The 18,988-nt window shown below is 34.9% G+C and overlaps 1 protein-coding gene across 1 annotated transcript in view; it reads right to left on the bottom strand.

The window, feature by feature from the left end:
* Nucleotides 1–1,372: 1,372 nt before the first annotated feature.
* MAN2A1 (mannosidase alpha class 2A member 1) overlaps nucleotides 1,373–18,988 on the bottom strand; it is a 107,570-nt gene continuing 89,954 nt past the window's right edge. Inside the window, exons 20-22 of the mRNA XM_059492214.1 lie at nucleotides 9,333–9,527; nucleotides 4,727–4,837; nucleotides 1,373–4,358 (exon numbers count right to left, since the gene is read on the bottom strand). Coding sequence (XP_059348197.1) covers nucleotides 4,182–4,358; nucleotides 4,727–4,837; nucleotides 9,333–9,527 — 483 coding nt within the window. The 3' untranslated portion in view covers nucleotides 1,373–4,181. The remainder of the gene's footprint in view (nucleotides 4,359–4,726; nucleotides 4,838–9,332; nucleotides 9,528–18,988) is intronic.

Consider the following 18,988-nt stretch of genomic DNA (forward strand, 5'->3'; position numbering starts at 1 on the left):
AATTCATACACTACTGATGCTCCACAGAAATTCTGGTGCAGAAAGATTAGGAGATGCAATATAGACTTTAAATATCTATTCCTTCCTAAAATATGTATATTGAAAGACTGACAGGTCCAAAATTTAATATTTTAATTTACAGAGAAATTGGAGACAGACAAATTTTTGTCAGTAACAAAACTGTTTGAAAAATCCTAATAATTCTCCATTCACTTGAGCTTATTCTAGACAATATATTATTTTTATAAGTTCCTTTTTTAGAAGACAAAATTAATGACTTTGGCTGATTCTTGAAATTTGTTATAGTATGACAGAATAGGTATGCAAAAATAACAACAGTCAATGACTGAATCTGTGTTTTATATTTTACCACAGAGATACATAATCCATCACGAGACAAATAACCCACTTAATCTAAGCAATAGTGTCAGTAAAGATGTAGAGAGAGATCCTGCGTGTTTTTTAAAACACAATACAGAGGCATACATCAAATATAGTTAGTATAATTTCATATAGTAAAAGAATAAATTATTGATTACTGGAATTTATGGAATATGTTCTATCCACATGGACATGCTGATATTAATTGATTCCAAAATAGGATGACCTTAAAATGGTGAAGGGCTGCTTCAAATTAGACCCATACCCATTGTTGCCTTTCAGGTTTTATGTTCAAACATCAGCTTTAAAATTATGGGGATTTATTTGTCTGTGTATATGCTTTTATATTTATAGTTAACACTTCCCAGACAAACATTAAATAGCCTCAGGGACTGACTGAAATTTATACTTTATTGTCTTTGCAAGTCATTATGTTCAAGCTCCACCACCACTTTGGGAAGCAAACCTGTAAAACATCTACGCCTGTTCAATTTGCCCTGTGCAATTACATAACATTATATTAGAATGAAATAATTTTTTTTTAAAGTGTCCAGTCTAATTACAGTTGAACTGTTATTTTGACTTGCTATTTTCTAATGGTGGGGTTTTTAATTTACAAGAACAGCTTCCATTTCATTGCCCAATGCTTCAAAGATAAACATTAATTCAAGTAAAAAAAAATTCTAGAATTTTAAATCCTCTAATATTTTCTATTAAGTCAGTGCATGACTTCCTTTGCAAAAGAGCTGCCCATTTCCTTCCCACACTGTGCAATCTCACATGTTTACATCTCTGAAGCGAGCATCTATCTTCTTCTATTCAGCAGCTGTGAAATAGATTGCACCTTTGATCTCACTACAGATAACTGTCATTCCCAACAGATACTGACATATGAACCTTTTCAAAGAAGTTATGTTTGTTGTTTCTCTCATTAAAAAAAAAATAAATTACGGTTTGTTAAAGCCAAGGCATTAATGACACTGACCACATCTCACAACAACATTACCTTTTATTAGAGAACTTATTTTACATATCCCCATAAGATATAAAATCTTCCAAGAGAAAATATCAAAAACCTTCAGCTGAAATCAATTTCTTTCAGATAATATGAGCAAGTAAACCAAAGAAAATTAAGATAAAGGAATGTAAAAATCTCCAAACCATAAAATCAGAACAGGTACAACTCTTGTATGGAAAGTAATTACAAGGTTTTAAACCATTTCTTACAGAGCACTGTTCTTAAAATCCTACTGGCAAGGTAAAGATGCTTGCTTCTCTTAACCAATAGCTCCAAACACAGCAGCTACAAAAACAGAAAAAAATCCCAAAATAATAAAATTGAATTATATGGCCAATTCACAAAGAAATAATATAAGAATTCATTAAGACTTGTGCAAATCAAAAATCTAACAAAAACCCACCCAATTAAAACACAACCTCATTGACAGCAACATTCGGAACCAATTCAAGCAAAATTCTTTTTGAGACTTTGACTGGAGTTTTGATTTAGTAAGGGATTTCAGGAAAGGATCTTAAATTGAAGCTGTCATTACACAAAAAAAAAAAAAAAGGGCAAAGGAACAAGGATTACATCTGCTGGTTAAGGAAGATTCAGGCACCGTGATTGTACAGATGATGATAAAAGTAAAGAACCAATTCTATATGAAAAACCTTTCAAAGCAATTCCAAGAGGCAAAATACTTTAAAATTTTATTGCATCAAAATTTTCCTTTTCTGTCTGGCAAAACTGAAGCAGTATTTTGAATGTTTTCCTGCACGGAACACATAAAAGTATCTTAAACATTTTAATTCTGAAGAAGCCACAAAATACGTGTTATGAGAAATTTCTGCTAGCAAGTCTACTAAGCTTTCAGTTCCAACAAAAACCAGCATTTTCAAATACTTTTTCTAAGAAGTTACAGTACATGTTTATTGCATGAAAACATCCATTTATTGGATTTATCTGATTCTTCCATTTGTGGTTAGAGATTCCTGTATTCTTGATGTAACTTGCACCAGATCCTACTAAAGTATTCCCATTATTACAAAACACACAGTAGATTGAATTAAGAAAATCTACACAATCTCAACAGAGATCCAACCTGTGACAGTGCATAAAATCTAAGTATGACTTTCATTTTATTTTTAGATAGCCTGTAGCTACATAAAATAATTTGATAGATTTTGATATTTGATATAATTGTTGAACAACAATGATGAAATTAAATACAGGAAGCAATATTAGAGCTAGCACATCTTTTTACCAGTTATGATGACTTTTCATGCATTAATATTGAGGATAAGCAACAGGGTATGGAAAAGTACAGCACAAGCAAGAGATAGAAGAACGAGCTATGAAAATAAATGACAACTATAAAATGGGATCATACTCAAGTGAATGTTTATATATATATAACTGTAAACAGCAGCTCTACTTAGGGAAATGCTTTCCACACTTGGATGGCTTAAGTACTAAATATGAATTAATATGGGAAAAAGCAAAGTCTCCATTCTTCAGTAACATGAACACTGGCAATGTAAGTGAGGTTGTAAGTTGGTAAAATATTGTTTAAAATATAGGCACATGATTTGGAATTAACAGGTCACCACAATCTGTGACATGCAAGCACATGTTTTGATGGGTTTGCAAACTATATCTTGCTTACTATCAACTCTTTGCATCAAGTTGCAATTTTCTCTAAAGCAGCTGAATTTAGCTTCTACAGTAATTCTTTTTTTGTTGGTGTTTCATGTTATAACATCATATTAATACATTCAAATAGTCAAAATGTTCAGAATAAGGTAGCACAAACTTGGTGCAGGAGTACATAGATCAGTGTGGCCAGCATTGTCAAATAGGAGATACACAGCTTAAGTATTATATAAACTACCTTTTCCCCGAAAACATTAACATAGACACTGAAATTGTAACAAGACATATCAAAAATAAGGCACATTTATTTTGATATGGTAATATTGAAATAGAAAACTCATTTCAGAGGACACTGGTATCTAAATGAGTTTTATAAAAAATCTTGTATTCATGATAATTATGGACATTTCTCATCATGGTAATGGAATAATTGCACATATCCCAGTGTGTCAAGTAACAAAATGGGAGTTTTATTAAACAATTCCATTGCAAAATTACTTTGTAGGTTCAGGTTTTTCTATTTACATAACTCAGGTGAATGGTAGAAGTATTAAAATCTACCATCACTTATCACAAGTACTGCAGGCTTTCATTTTACCACAATTAATAATCCCCTTTGTGTTGAATAAACTGAAATTAATTGCAGAATAAATTGAGATTATTGTAATTTATATAAATGATTGCAAATATTTGGACATTAGCTACTACACAGGAACACTTTATTCCATTTTTTTTCCAAGCTGCATCAGGACATTTTACACTGAGTTATTCACACATAAATTCATCAACAATCAGGAAAAGAAGGCTGTTTAAAATCTAATCCCCTGTTTATGAAAATTAAAACACCAGAAACATCATTAATTAGCATTTAACCTGAGATTTAATCTGTTGAGAGGTTAACATCCATAGAAATTTCTTCATTTGTTGTATTAACTGATAATGATGTTGCTATTTTATGGGGGAAAAAATCCAAACAGAAAAAAAAAGTTGCTTGCAACATGGCTTTTCATTGTGTTGGTCAAAAAAAAAAAAAAAAAAAAAAATTACAGAATGCATCTTTTTCTCACAGTATCCAGAAGCTGGAATAACATTAATGTGCCTTTTATTGCACATGAAACTCAGAGGAGATACAACTGCAGATTCTTCTTTATCTGAGTGTGAAAGCAGGATTTAATCTCAGCCGAATCCGGAATGTATTAATCTCCATAGAATTCATATTTATTTCACTTATATTTCTGGCATCTGGAGGTGAATGCATCAAAGATAAAGATGTGGGTGTAAGACTTTCCACTCTGAATTTGGTAAAGAGTTTATGCACCTGTATCTAGAGGGAAAAAAAAACCAACAAAAAACTACATTTAGAAAAAGCAGTAAATACCATAAAATTGTACGGTTCCTTGCAGGAACCAGAAATTTTCATGCCAAAGATTTTGAGTATTTCTAAATGTCATAGATTAAATTCTGTGCAATAATTTAGATCTTTTTAGACAGTAGTCACTCACTACGTTTCAATTAAATTTAATTGAATAATTAATTAATTAATTAATTTAATTAATTTAATTAGTATATTCAAAGTTACTAGAAATATTTGGATTTGAACTCTTCTTGTTTGAAAATAAAATAATATTTACTCTTCCACCCAAAAGATAATCCCAAACTTATTTTAAAATTCCTACAGATTAATAACCATACCTTTCCCTGAGTGGTAGAACAGAGCAGACCCGTGTCTCTGTTTGAAAATTTACAATCAAATCCCTTTCTGTGAAGAATCAGAGCAGCTTCATCAGATGGTTTGGTATCTACCTACAAACAAACACTATAGGATATTACTCACAAAGTATCAGTCAGGAAGACATTTTAGGACATAAAAAAAATTATACAGCGGATAGAGACATTTACACCTTAAAAAATGTTCAGCCTAGATTGAACTGTCGTGTCTTTTTAAAAAATTTATACAGCTAAACACAGAAAGAAGTAAATGGCAAAGAGTTGAAACATACAATGTACTACAGAATATAAATATAAGTCATTGAATTTAAAGGTCATCAGATGCACATGTACTCACGACTCAGGACTGAAGTGTAGCTATCATACCTGTATTAAATGGCTCCCCATAAAAATTATATGGCAAAACAGAAAACAAACTAGAAATCTTATGTAAACTGCAATACTCAGTTTTACATATTCAATGGCATTATGTTGAAAAAACCTTCATATAGCAAAAAAGCTCTCTAACTCAGCTTAAAGTGTCCAGAAAAATGTACACTGAGGTACACATATGAAAAAAATGTAATATTTATCTCTAAGATAAACAGTGCTTTTGAGCCTCAAGAGACATTATAGAGTAAGCTGCTCTGCACCCTTCTCTAGCTCCATTACCCTCCCCTGCACATTTTCCAGCCCCTCAATATCTTTATTGTGGCTGTACCCCTACACTCACTGTAGTCACATATTTAATATGATACATTACTTTATTTCTTTAATTATTGCTGTTTTACATTCTTCCGCTCTTAATCTTATTACATATATAATAAGAGCATAAAAAAGATGGTTGTATCCAAAGCCATGACAGTTCTTCAGGCTATTTTTCTCTGATTTATTTCTGGTTTACTTGCTCTTATATTGGTGCTTTTTCACAAAAGCATCAGCCATGAATTAAGTTCATTTCTGGTACTTCAGAATGCATCCATTGCTTGGAGAATTCAATACCAACAAGCATTAGGCCCTCTGTGATGCATTATCTCCTGAAGGTGTACCAAACAAAAGGTCTTAATCTAACACATCCAAATTTCTTTTCATAAAGGTGATCATGGATCAGCTTGTACCAGCTTCTTTGAAACGCAGCATGACAAAGAATCAAAGTACAAACAATTCATAGTATAAAGTACTCATTCATATAATAAAAAAATTTACAAACTTTATGGGTTTAGGTTCCTCACTTAAAATAGTAAAAAAATTTATTCAATAGTATTTGGAGTTGAAATTAGGTATTTTTTAGTAAAACATTAAAAGTTAGAAACTTAGCATAGTTTACAAATCACAAATAAAACTCTGCTTCAAAAGATTTTGTGAACAATAGCTTATAACCACCTAAAATCAACTTCATAATTTATGAATAATGCCTGCATTCAGCATATGAAAAAAAGTTTCCAGTATTTATTAACATTGATGGCTAATGAAGTTCTCATGCTGTTTACTGAAATAGCAGTGCCCCTTTCTAAATGAAGTGAGGTAATAGCTGTGATATTTTCCCCCCCACTATGAAACACCTGACTTGATTTTTCATTGTCATTGCACATGAAAGTAGATATTTTTATGCACACAAAATAATACTGTCTGCTTAAACATCAGATTAGGGAAACATTAAAATTCATACTGAAAAAGCCTGACTTCCTATGGGGTAAATTAATGTTAGAAATGACAAGCCAGTAATGGGTATCAACACTTCCTCTAATTCACTTAAATTATCTTCTAGTAATCTGCATAAAAAATGCATGTATGCATTTCAAATGATGGCATGAATATTTCATCTCCCAATTTTTTAGAATTACATATTATCCTTATTAAGATTCAAAAGATTTAAAACAAGAAGGTAACACACAATTAATGATACCCTGAGTAAAAGTGTTTTGGTCAGTATAAATATCTATGATTTAGTACTCCACCTTCTGCCACGCACCTATTTTTTTAGTGTTGTAAAAAAATAAAGCTGTTCTAACCTGTTATCAAAGCAGGTGAAAGATTAGGTTGTCACAGCCTCCACCCTACTTTAACTTACCTGTTCTTATATCATCTCTATGTAAATTAGATTAAATACATTTAAGGTTTATGAATGTCTTAGCAAGGATGGTCTTAATTTATATCAAATACACCTTCTAAACATGACCATGCTAACTGCATGAAAACCTGTAACAATCTCCTCAATTTTCAACAAGTTACAACATTCTTAACCTTATAAAACTTCACAGCACTGTTATTCAACAAAAAAGCCCTAAAGACTGTGCTATTAAATCTCTAACAAGCTTTCTTAGAAGAGCTGTCAAAGTTTGATTTGATTTTGATCTCTGAGAATTAAAATGTGACCTTATAAGAAAATTTAAAAAAAAAAATTGTTAGGCTTTCTCATAACCGGTATCCCAGGGCAATGCTTCTAAACTTTTGATGAAAGAAAAAACATTTAAACATTTAAACTCATTTAAGTTCAATTACTGTAAGCTAATAGACACACACTGAAAAGTTTGGGCAATATGGCAAATTTATGTATTTATGCTTAGTATAAAGGGACAAATCTACTGTGTTCTAGATCTTGAATCCCAGTTTATTTACATAAGGTTAAATATTTGTATTCTGAAAACCTGGAGTTCTGTTAAGAAAAAAATCTTTAAATATTGCAATCCTAAAGGATTGGACTCTTCCATGACAAGGTGAGATGTCTTACAACAAAAACAATATTCTTTCTGATTTCTACCTTAAATCTTAACAATTATTTTAATTTGGTACCCTCTCCTCTGTAATTGTAATGGATTATGGAAAATCAGCTTCAACAGTTTAAGCAATGGAGAGGCACAAATTTCTGTAAAAAAAATTCATTGTGTCAATTAGCCAGAATTATGTCACCTGTCATTCAAATTCTTGGAAGCAAGAGAATGGAAGCAGAAAATGAGGAGAGATTTACAGACTTATTTGCATGGCATAGCACCATTTTTGCTGTGGGGAAGAACATTCTGTATCTCTAATGACAGTGCTCCTATCCTATGACTGCTGCAAGCTCTCATTTTGAAGCGGACACATTAATGCGGCAAGCTCAAGAGCCATCGATCGGTAATCAATGAAACACACAGCTGAGGACAGAGGAGAGATCACAGTCTCAAACAGTCCTATTTCAGCTGGGACAGTGGGGCATGAATAGCCCATATAAAACCAGAGAATCCACTTAAAAGTAATAGCACTGAATTCTGAAAGTGGGCACTGAGCAAGCCTGTCTTTTCACAGCTTTCATACACAGATCATACAAACCAGGGGATGGATTTACACCTCAAAAATAGAAGGAAGATGTTCATGAAAGTCTGCCCCTGAACTTGGTATGTTGAAGTAAACCTGTAATGCTGAGCTGATTGAAGTAAATGAAAATATACACAGTGAAGCATGAAATATTCACTTCATGTGAAGATTTAATTTAGTATCAGGGTATTCCTAACTTTTCAAAGGCACAAGACCCATAAAATCAAGAAATCTTCCACTTTGAAATTCAGAATAACAATCAGTCACAGCTGAAGGGCCTTACACAAGATTGAACAACTTACACAGAAAGCATGAGAAAGTAAACATTGTCTAAGTTCTAAAATACACATTAAAACAGAATGAAGATGAGATTCAACAGAATATAATCTCATGTTAATACAGACAAGCCTAGCCATCATGGAGACTCTAGAGGAAAAGGGACAAATAGCTTGTATCTAACTATGCCAGAATTAAAAAGGGATTGCACTGTGCTAGCAGCACTGGTGTGAATAGCCCTGCAAAACAACATAAAGTTAACACAATCACATTTTTAAAGGAGCTGAAAAAATGAAAAGAATTTATAGAACAGTTGGCAGGACAATAATGCAAAATCAGTTCCAGTCCCTCAGTTAATCAAAGGGAAAATTAAATTCTGGTAGTTACATACCTTTCTTTCCTTTGAAGGAGAAAAACACTGAGAACAGAAGAGCTTTTTTTTGTTTGAATTTTTTGTTGGTATTTTGTTTGTTAGTTTGTTTTTTGGTGTTGGCTAGATGTTTGGGTTTTGTTTGTTTGGTTTGCTTTTGGTTTCCTTACCAGAGAATATTTTCACAGGAACCAATCATGAGATGCTGTTAGAATAGCTAAATTTGATCTTGTAACTAAGCTTAAAAACATTTTTACAATAAAATTTGAGTTCTAAACTATATTCTTTAGCAAAAACATACTCAGACCAAACTCTAATGACCTTAAATTTAATTCTTCTAGTATAGAAAAGGCTGAGGTATATGAATGGTTCTCTCTTAAACTTTGGGAACTTATTGAAAGGTACCCCCTCCAGAGACAGAATCTTGCATTATGCATACTAATATGTTGTGAAAAAACACAATCCCCTCATTTCTTGTCATTCGAACAGACACAAGTCTCCAGTTCTTGCAGAATTAAGAAAAGCTCATCATCACGCTGCAGTTTGTCATATCATGAAAACCCGCTCACAAAGTACTTTACAAGAATAGATTATTTTACTACATCAATAAGCTACATCATATGTTTGCAAAAATCAGTGGTTTGACCTTACCTTTGCTTGAATTGTCCTCAGATTGACTATATGCATGTCACAAGGCAGGGATGACACCAGTGGAGCAAAAGTACTTATCAGCTCTGGGACACCTGAATCTGCATTTGTTGTCATTGGAATTACAGGATGATTTAAGAAGAGAGAAGTCATATGGCTAAGAAGTGATGGAAAACTCACTGGTGCCTTCTCTTCATTCTGCAAAATACAAAAGAATGATTCAAGTTAACATACTATCATGTCTAAATTTTGAAACTCACTTACTTTATACTTCCAGTAATTACACAGAAAATTTCAATTTCTAGACTGCCCTTTCAATTACTTTTAGAAAATTCTGGTCATCCATTAATTTTCTTCTATTGATAGATACACTTGCTGTTTTTATAAACAATAATCTTTCAAAATTATGATGACACCTAATTTTACAAAATTCCTTGTTCTTCTGTGTTGGCCCTTGATGTTTGAACAATAGAGTTTGAAAAAAAGAAATTAGTTACTACTTTAGCAAGTTGCTCCCATTTATTCAGTATCTCTTTGTATATGGAGAGGCAGACAGGCCTTTTGCAGGCCTCCTTTTCCACATAATTTTATGACCTGTATTTCTTGCCTTCTCCAACTTGTATCCCAAGTCCCTCTTTCTATTTCAAATCTATTTCTCTCAAACTATTGCTGGAAGACAGAGCAGCTAGCATCTTTGTCTTGGACTGCATTGTAAAAGATTTCTTCCAGAAATTTTATTTCAATGTCATGACAGTAGGAATCAAAGGAATTTTATCTCAATATTTTTCAAATTTTGTCCATTCCAAATTTTCATATTTTCATTGTTTTTACCTGGCTGCAGAGGTTGCCTTACAAACCTGAGATGACCAAATCACAACAACCAGTTAAAGCTCCAGAGAAGCCAAGGAAAGGAAATAAAAGAACTTTAAACAGGCAATTTCTATTTTAGAATGTCAGTGATGATAAGAGTAGAAATGGAAGTGAAAACTTCCTTTGCTCTTTTTTTTCCCTTGCATACTTAACCAGATAAATCCCTGCTTGTTGGTGATATTTAGCAAAAACTTTGCAGAAAGTTTATTGAAAATATAGTATCTTAAGCACTGATACATTACATTTGCATTTTATGATAGGCTGGAAATATGGAAATAAAAAACAAATGGGAGACATTTAAAGCAAAGGGGAAGATTATTTTTCAGCCTATAACAGAACACCATAACAGTAATTTCTGTCTTGGGGTGTGTTTGCATGTATGCATATTTATTTTTATTTCTGCAGAAGCACGAAATACAGCTGACAGTGAAGAAACTGAAAATATTTCAGGCCTGAATCAATGAAAGATGGTAATTTCTGTTTTATTCTTGGTGCTTTCCTTAGTAATAAATAACACTCTGGCTCTTTGGTATCTACTAAGCATTGAGGCTTAGTATTTTTAAGAATCTATTATGAATCCCAAATGATAAAAGTGGATTGTTGTAAAGGATTGCTCCTCCATGTGTATCATTGCATTTATTTCTATTGAATTCCATCATCTCATGGCATCTTTAATCAGTACTGAGTCTTCTAATTCCTCAATTTAGCCCTTGATTTTTTTTTCACTACCTTGAAAAGCTCAGTATCATTCGTAGACTTCATTGCCACAATTTTCTTCTATTCTAATTACAGTATGAGCAATCTTGCTCTACGCACAACTTAATAGAAAAGTCTTCCACTCAAGTGCCTGAATACATGCTCTATACACAGGGAAAATGTGCAGATCCATGTTATTTCAAAGAAGAGTTCATTTTCTCACCCCAAAAGGAACACTGTTCACTCTGTTGCCATAGAAGTGCTAAAGTCAGTCAAAACATTTAATTGCCATTTATTTTCTCATCTTTCAACTTTTTTTTGCCATGTCAAGTAAGTTGATTGCTTGCATCTGAGAACTTAAAATGAGGTGTTCTAAAACATCTTACAAATCACACATGAATCAGAAAAAAAATCTACTCATCCTTTTACACTATTTAAAACAAAATATTGTAGATAAGCACAGCCTTGAAGGACTGGCAAATGCTAGATCCAGAACTGATTCCCCTTGGCTCATTTTTGCTTTCACTGTTCCCTAAATGTCATATCACCAGCAGGAACATTGTTCTTATCCATTATCCACTTTGGAACTAAGACTTAGGGGGAGATTTTATACTGAACCTTGTATTCCAACATCTGGAACGACAGTCAGTTCTGGATGGCTGCACCAGCAGAAAAAGTGCAGTCATTCCCTGAATCTGTGTAACAGCAATGGGAATGGAGCATAGAGAAGGTGTCAAAAGCTGCCAGGAGACCAAGGGAAAAAGTGTTTTTGCAAGCATGGTGAAGACAATGCTTCCACAGAAGATTGGGATGGGACTCTTCAAATCACACTCTCCCCTAGGTACACCACAATCATTCAAAGGCTGGAGTATATCTTTTCCCTCAAGTCTAGTGATCCAGAATTTAAACAGGATTGTCTGGAAAGAGAGATGAGAAGGGTTTGCACACAAACAATGTAATAGGAAGAATATTTACTCTATGCACAACTTCACCATGTGGATGGCTTTCAGCAGTGCCCTGCTGATGTGCATCAAAAGATGCAGTCCCACAATCTCCATCCAATTAAAGTATTGCTCTCTCAAAAGTGACATCATTTCCTCAATTTCCATGGCAGCATTTATCACTCAAAGTGTGAGCGAAGCTCCTCTGGCTGCCTTACAAATATTAAGTACTGGCAAGAATCTGATGAATACCAGATGATGATGTGCTGGCTTAATGAGCTCAAATCAAAGCATATACTGCCTTTTTAACCATCTTACAGTACATCCACATACAGTTATCCAATTGGAAACTGTGTTGACATACAACCCCTTGAATGGCTGTACAGTAAACATAAATTTAGGCTGCATTTAGGATCTCCCCTTGTCATCAAAAGTAAGGCGAGTAATTCTAAATCTTCCGTTTTGAGGAGACAAACTATAATCCAATATAGTACTGGATCACAATTTGCAATAAGTTTCAAGAATCCCTTCATCTATAAAAAGTGCCTTTACATCAGAAATGAGCTATTGTATTGATACTCACAGAAATAATTGAAAGGCTTTGGTTGGAAAGGAACTTAAAGGTCAACTTGCTCCAACTCCTCTGCCAGAGGCAGGGATGCCACCTACCACATCATGTTCCTCAGGGTCCCATCCAACATGGCCTTGAAAACTTCCAGGGATGGGTGATTGGGACGAATCTGATTTTTACTTATGTGTTACACATGAGCTGAAGGAATCCTATCGGGGTGAGCACATGCTGGCACCCCTGTGCACAGGGAAGCTTTGCTTGGCAGCTGGTCAGGGGAGAGAAGCTTCCACAACTGGGCTGTGAGCAATCCCCCACAACTTGCCAGTGGGGCAAAGCCTGGGAAAAAATGCCAGGGAAATCGGGCTGTGGGAGGGACTTCAGCACGTACAAGCAGGTAATGAGACATAAAGGGGCACTGGACTTGGAGGGATCAGGGGCTCACTCAGAGGGTCAGCTTGACCACTTCCCCTCCCTTGCATTCTCCTCCCTGTCGATGGCTTCCCTGCCTCATCATTCCCACAAACCAGATGGAGCTGTGTCCACTGTTCCCTGACACCGCCGTTCCACGTCCTGCGCTGCCGCTGCCTCTGGGAAAAGCCACTCTGCCTCCGAGACTCAGAGGGTTTTCTGCTAATAGTTTAAATTAACTAACTAAGGTCCTTAATTAGAGGGGGAAAATGCAAATTAGACTCTTCAGAAATAGTTTTGTAATTGAACTGAAGAAATCAATGGAAAATTCTGTAGAGAAGAAAGTAAAGCTGAAGGAGTAGATAATTGGACACCAATTTAGCTAATGGAGAATGAATGAAATTTTCAACACAGACAAGTAATCTAAAATTTCCCATATAAAACTAAGAACAGGAAACTGAGGCAGACAGTTTATCAAATCACATTCTCTTGACTATTTCCTCCTCCTCCAGAGTCTTCTCTGCAGTGACAACATCCCCCCAAAAACCTTAATCATAACAGTAAACCCAACCCCCACTGGCGTACACACTACTTAATCTAACAAGCTGAAATGCAGATGCTGATTCAGTGTGTAAGAACAATCAAATACAATCTGGAAACAGGTATAATTCTGGGCCTGCTAAATCAAGGGATGAGGACTAAAATAGTCTGATACCAAACCACTTGGATTATTGCTGGAAATAAAAAGTTTCTCATTCTCTTTCATGTTGTGTCAAGAAACAATTTTTATCAGCTTTCCCTCTGACAGGTTCAGAAAACCAATGGGCAGCACTCTTCGAAGGAGAATCTTTCTAGACTGAAAAATCTAATCTGTGGAGCAAAAATGCTTTTCAGAGTATCTTTATTACCAAAGAATATGGAGAAAATATTTTAAAATATCTTAATCATAAACTAACAAATGACAGCAATCAGGAATGTAAATCAAAGAATTCCAAAGACAGGGAAAAACAATTGTTTCTTTCTGTAAAATTCAAAGACTGACAATCAATCAGTATGTTTAATGTGATGCTGTTTCTATATGAGAAATGGATTCTGTAATACGGTGCTAGGCTGCTCATTGGTGAGAAACAAACAGCAGACAATATCACTGATTATGTGAATAACAGGTTTACAACACGTGACAAAAATAAGTGACAGGTAAGGGCAGATGCCTAAGCTTTAAAATTACTTACATTTTTCACCAAATGCTAACAGCTTGAATCCTAAACTACAGTGGTTCCTTATTTGTGGAAGGTGGAGTTTAAGCAGGAAGGAGTGAGAAATACGCACAGCGCTCTATACACACATTGCCCTAAGGCTCACAACTTAGAAGAGAAATTCAGGTTTTGTTCCAAACTGACACTAATCTAGTTCATTAAGTTGACATCAAATACTAAATGGCTTCAACTTAAGTTACAGGCTTTGCATGCAAGACTGCCTGGCTGTTATCTCACCATGTGAAAATCAGATGTTCTTGCTTTAAATTCATTCAAAGCTGCACACTGCAATACAGAAAGAATAATCAAAGTCTGACAACTTCTGAAAGTCTTCCAGATACGGATGATTCATTCCTTTCCTCTGAGGTGGATACCTGAAGCTAGATTTTTGCATGCCTGTAACAACTCCTAGTGATTTTCAGAAGGAAAGAAGAAAGATAGTGGGTCTTACACCTCTAATAAAACAAACAGCAATTAATGATCGACATAAGTTGGGTTAATTCTTCTGAGCTAAATAATTCCTTTTCAGTGTCCAAGAGCGCAAGTTAAGGTAAAAATCTGTCAAAGAAAACAGCAACCAAGACTTCAAGCAGCTTTGAAAATGGCTGGTGATTGCAGAGGAAATTTTGTATGGGAATCAAAGAAGGTTGACAGGAAGATCTTCTCTGTACTATGGGATTCAGAATACCTAAGACTCAAAGCCGCACAAAAATCTTCAGCAGAACAATCCTCACGTAATCTGTGAAGCTAAAAATCCAGGCTTAGACCCATTAGACTTTTAGGAAAGTGTGGGTAAGTTGCAACCAGAAATAACAGTAAAAAATTGAGTACTGAACAGGCAAATTCCGGGAATCTTAAAAAGACTAAAAACAAGGATACTGATGCCAGATTATTTTCTGCTATACCAGAGAATTTGGCTTTCCTGAAATGCTGGGGGCAAAAATATAGATATATATATATATAAGGATTTAGATTGTTTGCATACATGTTTTTGTCTACACTTAAAAACACAACAATTATGTTACATTTTTGCACATCAAAGCATATTTTTCTTTTTGCAATAGATTTCAAGTCCTTTAACTGAGAACTAAAGTCTGGAGTGCTTAGGGTCTTTTGATAGCTATTAAAGTGACCAGCAAAAGACGACTCATGAGAGCAGAGTAAATCTAATTTAATCTCTTTATCACAGGGAATGGAAAATTTTCTATCAGTTCACCTGGTCATTGCAAATGAGAATGCATTGGAAATGCATGTCTGCTGCACTAGCTGAAAGGGGCTCCTGGAGGCTGATTATAGAAGAAATGAAAACTCTGAGGCACCATAAAATATCCACAAGACTGGGTGTTGGCTCAGTGACTCTAAAGTCACTACATATTTTCTGTACCAATCCTTAGTTGACACTAAAACTGCAGATGAGAAACCTGGGATTGTTGAAGCTAATGAAATCCAGGGAAATCTGCATCCATAGGAGGAATTTTTCCCAGTCTGCGAGAACCAAACTTGATCATGTCCAACAAGAGGTGATTCCTCTCATTCCAGGCTGATAGATAGGAGCCTGCCATGGCTCTGCTCCTCCAAGACCATGCAGGAGTAAGGAAGAGCTTTATTCCTGTTAGGCATATATGGAAATACATGGCCATGCCTACATGTGAGTAGAGACAGCACTTTTGCCAGAACCTACATGAGCAGAGCACTTGGGAAACAGAAGTAGAACAACAATCCAAACCTGATTGTGCCCTCCAGCTGACCAGGTCTGAAGTTCAAGACCTTGACATTCTTGATTCACAAGAACACTCAACAACCACTGATACCTCAGTGTGGACTTTAAGCCCCTCTGATACCGAGGTCTGGACCTTAGGCTTCCTAAAGATTTACCAGGTCAGACTTCATCTTCTTCCAGGAGCTGGCCTGTGACCTGTTAGCTTGCAGTTTGCTGTTTACAGGCACACACAGAAAATACAGGTCTTGCCAGTTGTACTGGTCACTCAGTCCAATAGTGTATCTCTCTCCAATAGCTGTCACACACACCACTTCCTCTGTTTGTTTCCTAGTCTTACCTGAAGACGGCTAGTGGCTCACACAGATCATCCAAGGCAATTTCTGTTGATCCATCTTGTTGGGTTTCACACCAGGAGCAATCTAATTTTCTCCCTTTCATGGTCTCAGGAGCAGCTAGTGCTCCACTGTTCCACCTATCACTGTTCTTATGTGACTACATTTAGCACAGTTGATGTTCAATCAGGTGCCATAACAGAAATAACATTCTATAAAGAGATCATTTGGAGAACATCTGCTCGCTGGTCTATGGAAGAATGCAGATGGTAAAGAAAGTATCCAGTCACCATGATCATAAGCACATCACCACAATTAAGGCTGATAAATACACAGCCATCAATATAGCTGGATAAAAGTGATCAGAAAAGCAGATAGACAGCATGTGATGCTTCTTTAGCAATAAAAGTATTTTATACTTCAGTTATAGTCTTTCCTGCCAGTTTTATTTCTTCTATTCTAATTCTTCTTAGAGTTTAACATTTAATAATGACACAGGAGGAGCAGCTTAATGCCTAAATAAATCCCCCATCCAAGGCTTGTGGAAGGGACCTGGTGCTAGATTTTCCCAGAAGATTGGCAGGATCTTATCCCATTCCCAGTGATGGTAGAAAATAGCAATCAGAAATTTTCTGGAGTTCAGTTTGATTGAGGAAGTAGTTAAACAACTTGTGTTAAGGACAGAAAGGCCACAGTGATACCTGCTAATTTCCAGGCACTGGAATACTGCTTCTCATGCAAAGTGGAGGAAATTTGCTACTGGCGGAAATTTGCACATACAAGGAGGTTATTCCCAGAGAGAAATTTTATTTGAGAATACAAGAAGAAGACTTGTACACTTTCTCCTTACTTTAGGAAGGATTCTGCCCTGCAGTCAGATCTTGCAGCAGGAATTAACCCTTCCTAGAAGTGGTGATACAGGAAGGTTTAAATTTCAGACCTCAAACTGCACTAGCTCAGATAAGCTCACAAAAGACAATAAAGAGGCCTACCCTCATCCTTTGATGAATAGTATGAGCTGCCAGTGGAGAGACCAAGGTTTTACACTATGCATAATACTGAGGTAAATTTCTTTCTAACCAGAGCCAGCAGACAGGTACACGCAAATGAGGACAGGTAAAATCAAACCAAGGAAAATAATTCACTGTTGAGATGTACATAATTACATGAAAAAGAACACAAAAGAGACATAGCTGTAAGTCCAGAACCCAGAGAAAGGCAGTCCTCTGTACTATTTGCTCAACCCAAGAGTCAAGTGGCTGCTGCCCTGTTATAGGATGAGAATGTTTCATAACAGGAACATAGGGATGGAGCTTGCAGACAAAGCAGTCTTTATTTAATAGCTTTCTGCAACATATCTTTGTCATTGTATCATGAAAAAAAATTTGAAGGAAATTAAGCTGTAAGGTGCCCTGACATAAAAACAATGATAGTGCTTGTCTGAAAACAGATGGTATTTGTAGATAAATAAGAGATGGAAACATTACTCTGGATTTGCAAACACAAAGTTCCTCCATAAGAAATACACTATGAACTATACAGTGGTAGGAGCAATAATGAATTAAAAGTAATGTTTAAAGCAAAATTGGAAAGTAACATATACCTAAATATCTCTTCAAATGAAATATAAAATTAGTTAGTTCACCCCTTAGTAAATATATGTGGTAAGTCTCTAAAGAAGATCCATAGTATTTTGTGTGAAGACAAGAGAAAAATGTCTTTTTTTCCTTCTGTGGCCACCATAAACCCCCCAAACCCTAACAATTTTATACATATTTGATGAGTTCACTGTGGCACTTACAATTAAAAATTGTATTAGAGTATCTGAACTTGTCACACATGGGCTTGAAAAAGCATCTAAATTGTAATAATTAAGCCAATGTCAAATTTCTGCTTTTAAAACATCAAGTTAATTATGAGTTAATTATAAGTTTTTAAGGGACAGTTACATGTAGCATAGCAATGCACAGTATAATATATGGTTTTTGCTACAGCAAAAACATGCACATGCATTATAAATAAGCACATCAATAAGGAGCAAAATCAACACAATAATCAGACAAAAATGGCTGTATCACCAACCATAAATTTTCAGAAAAAGTGGGCACTTATAGAGATTTAGTAAGAAAAAAAGAGTAGTTGTATGTGGTGGAAGAAAGGGAGTTTGATTATCTCCAACATATTTGTGATTTTATTAACTGTATTATTGTTCCTCTAAACAACCTCACACAAAAGTAAGAGCCATTTGAGCCACTGAATCCTCTGCACTCTGCTCAAGCCTAGTCCATAAAAATTAGTCATACAAAACCCAGTCATACAAATTAACTTAGTCAAGACAAGTTATGAAATAGGAGTCTATAGAAGGAAGCGTTTCCCTACCATGGCATCTTTTCTCCAACTACGTCTTTGATGAAATAATATATTACTATTTATTTCACTTCTATACTGATATAACATGCTGGGATTCAGAAAATAAAAGGGCATTAATGATTATTTTTCCAAAACTTACAATAAATATTAAGTAGTCTGTATTTTCAAAAAGACAGAAACATTTACTGTTTTGACAAGTATTAATAAACTGTATTCAGTTTCATTCTCAGCTAAATATTAATCCCTTCAATTTAAAAATGACATGAATTCAGTTCTTCCTTAAAAATCTCAAGAAAGAGAAGACAGTCTTAGAAGACTATTCAAAGAGATATTCAAGCTGAAAAATGTTTGCAAGGAGAAAATGTGCATATAAGAAGCATCAGTTACATCTAGTAGAATAAAAAGGTATACATAGAAATTATATCAAAAATACAGTAAAAAAATCTGAAGCCTGAGGAACATAGCTGTCAATAAATAAGTATGACATAAAGTAAA

This window comes from Ammospiza nelsoni, chromosome Z, assembly GCF_027579445.1.
Source record: "Ammospiza nelsoni isolate bAmmNel1 chromosome Z, bAmmNel1.pri, whole genome shotgun sequence".
Taxonomy (NCBI): domain Eukaryota; kingdom Metazoa; phylum Chordata; class Aves; order Passeriformes; family Passerellidae; genus Ammospiza; species Ammospiza nelsoni.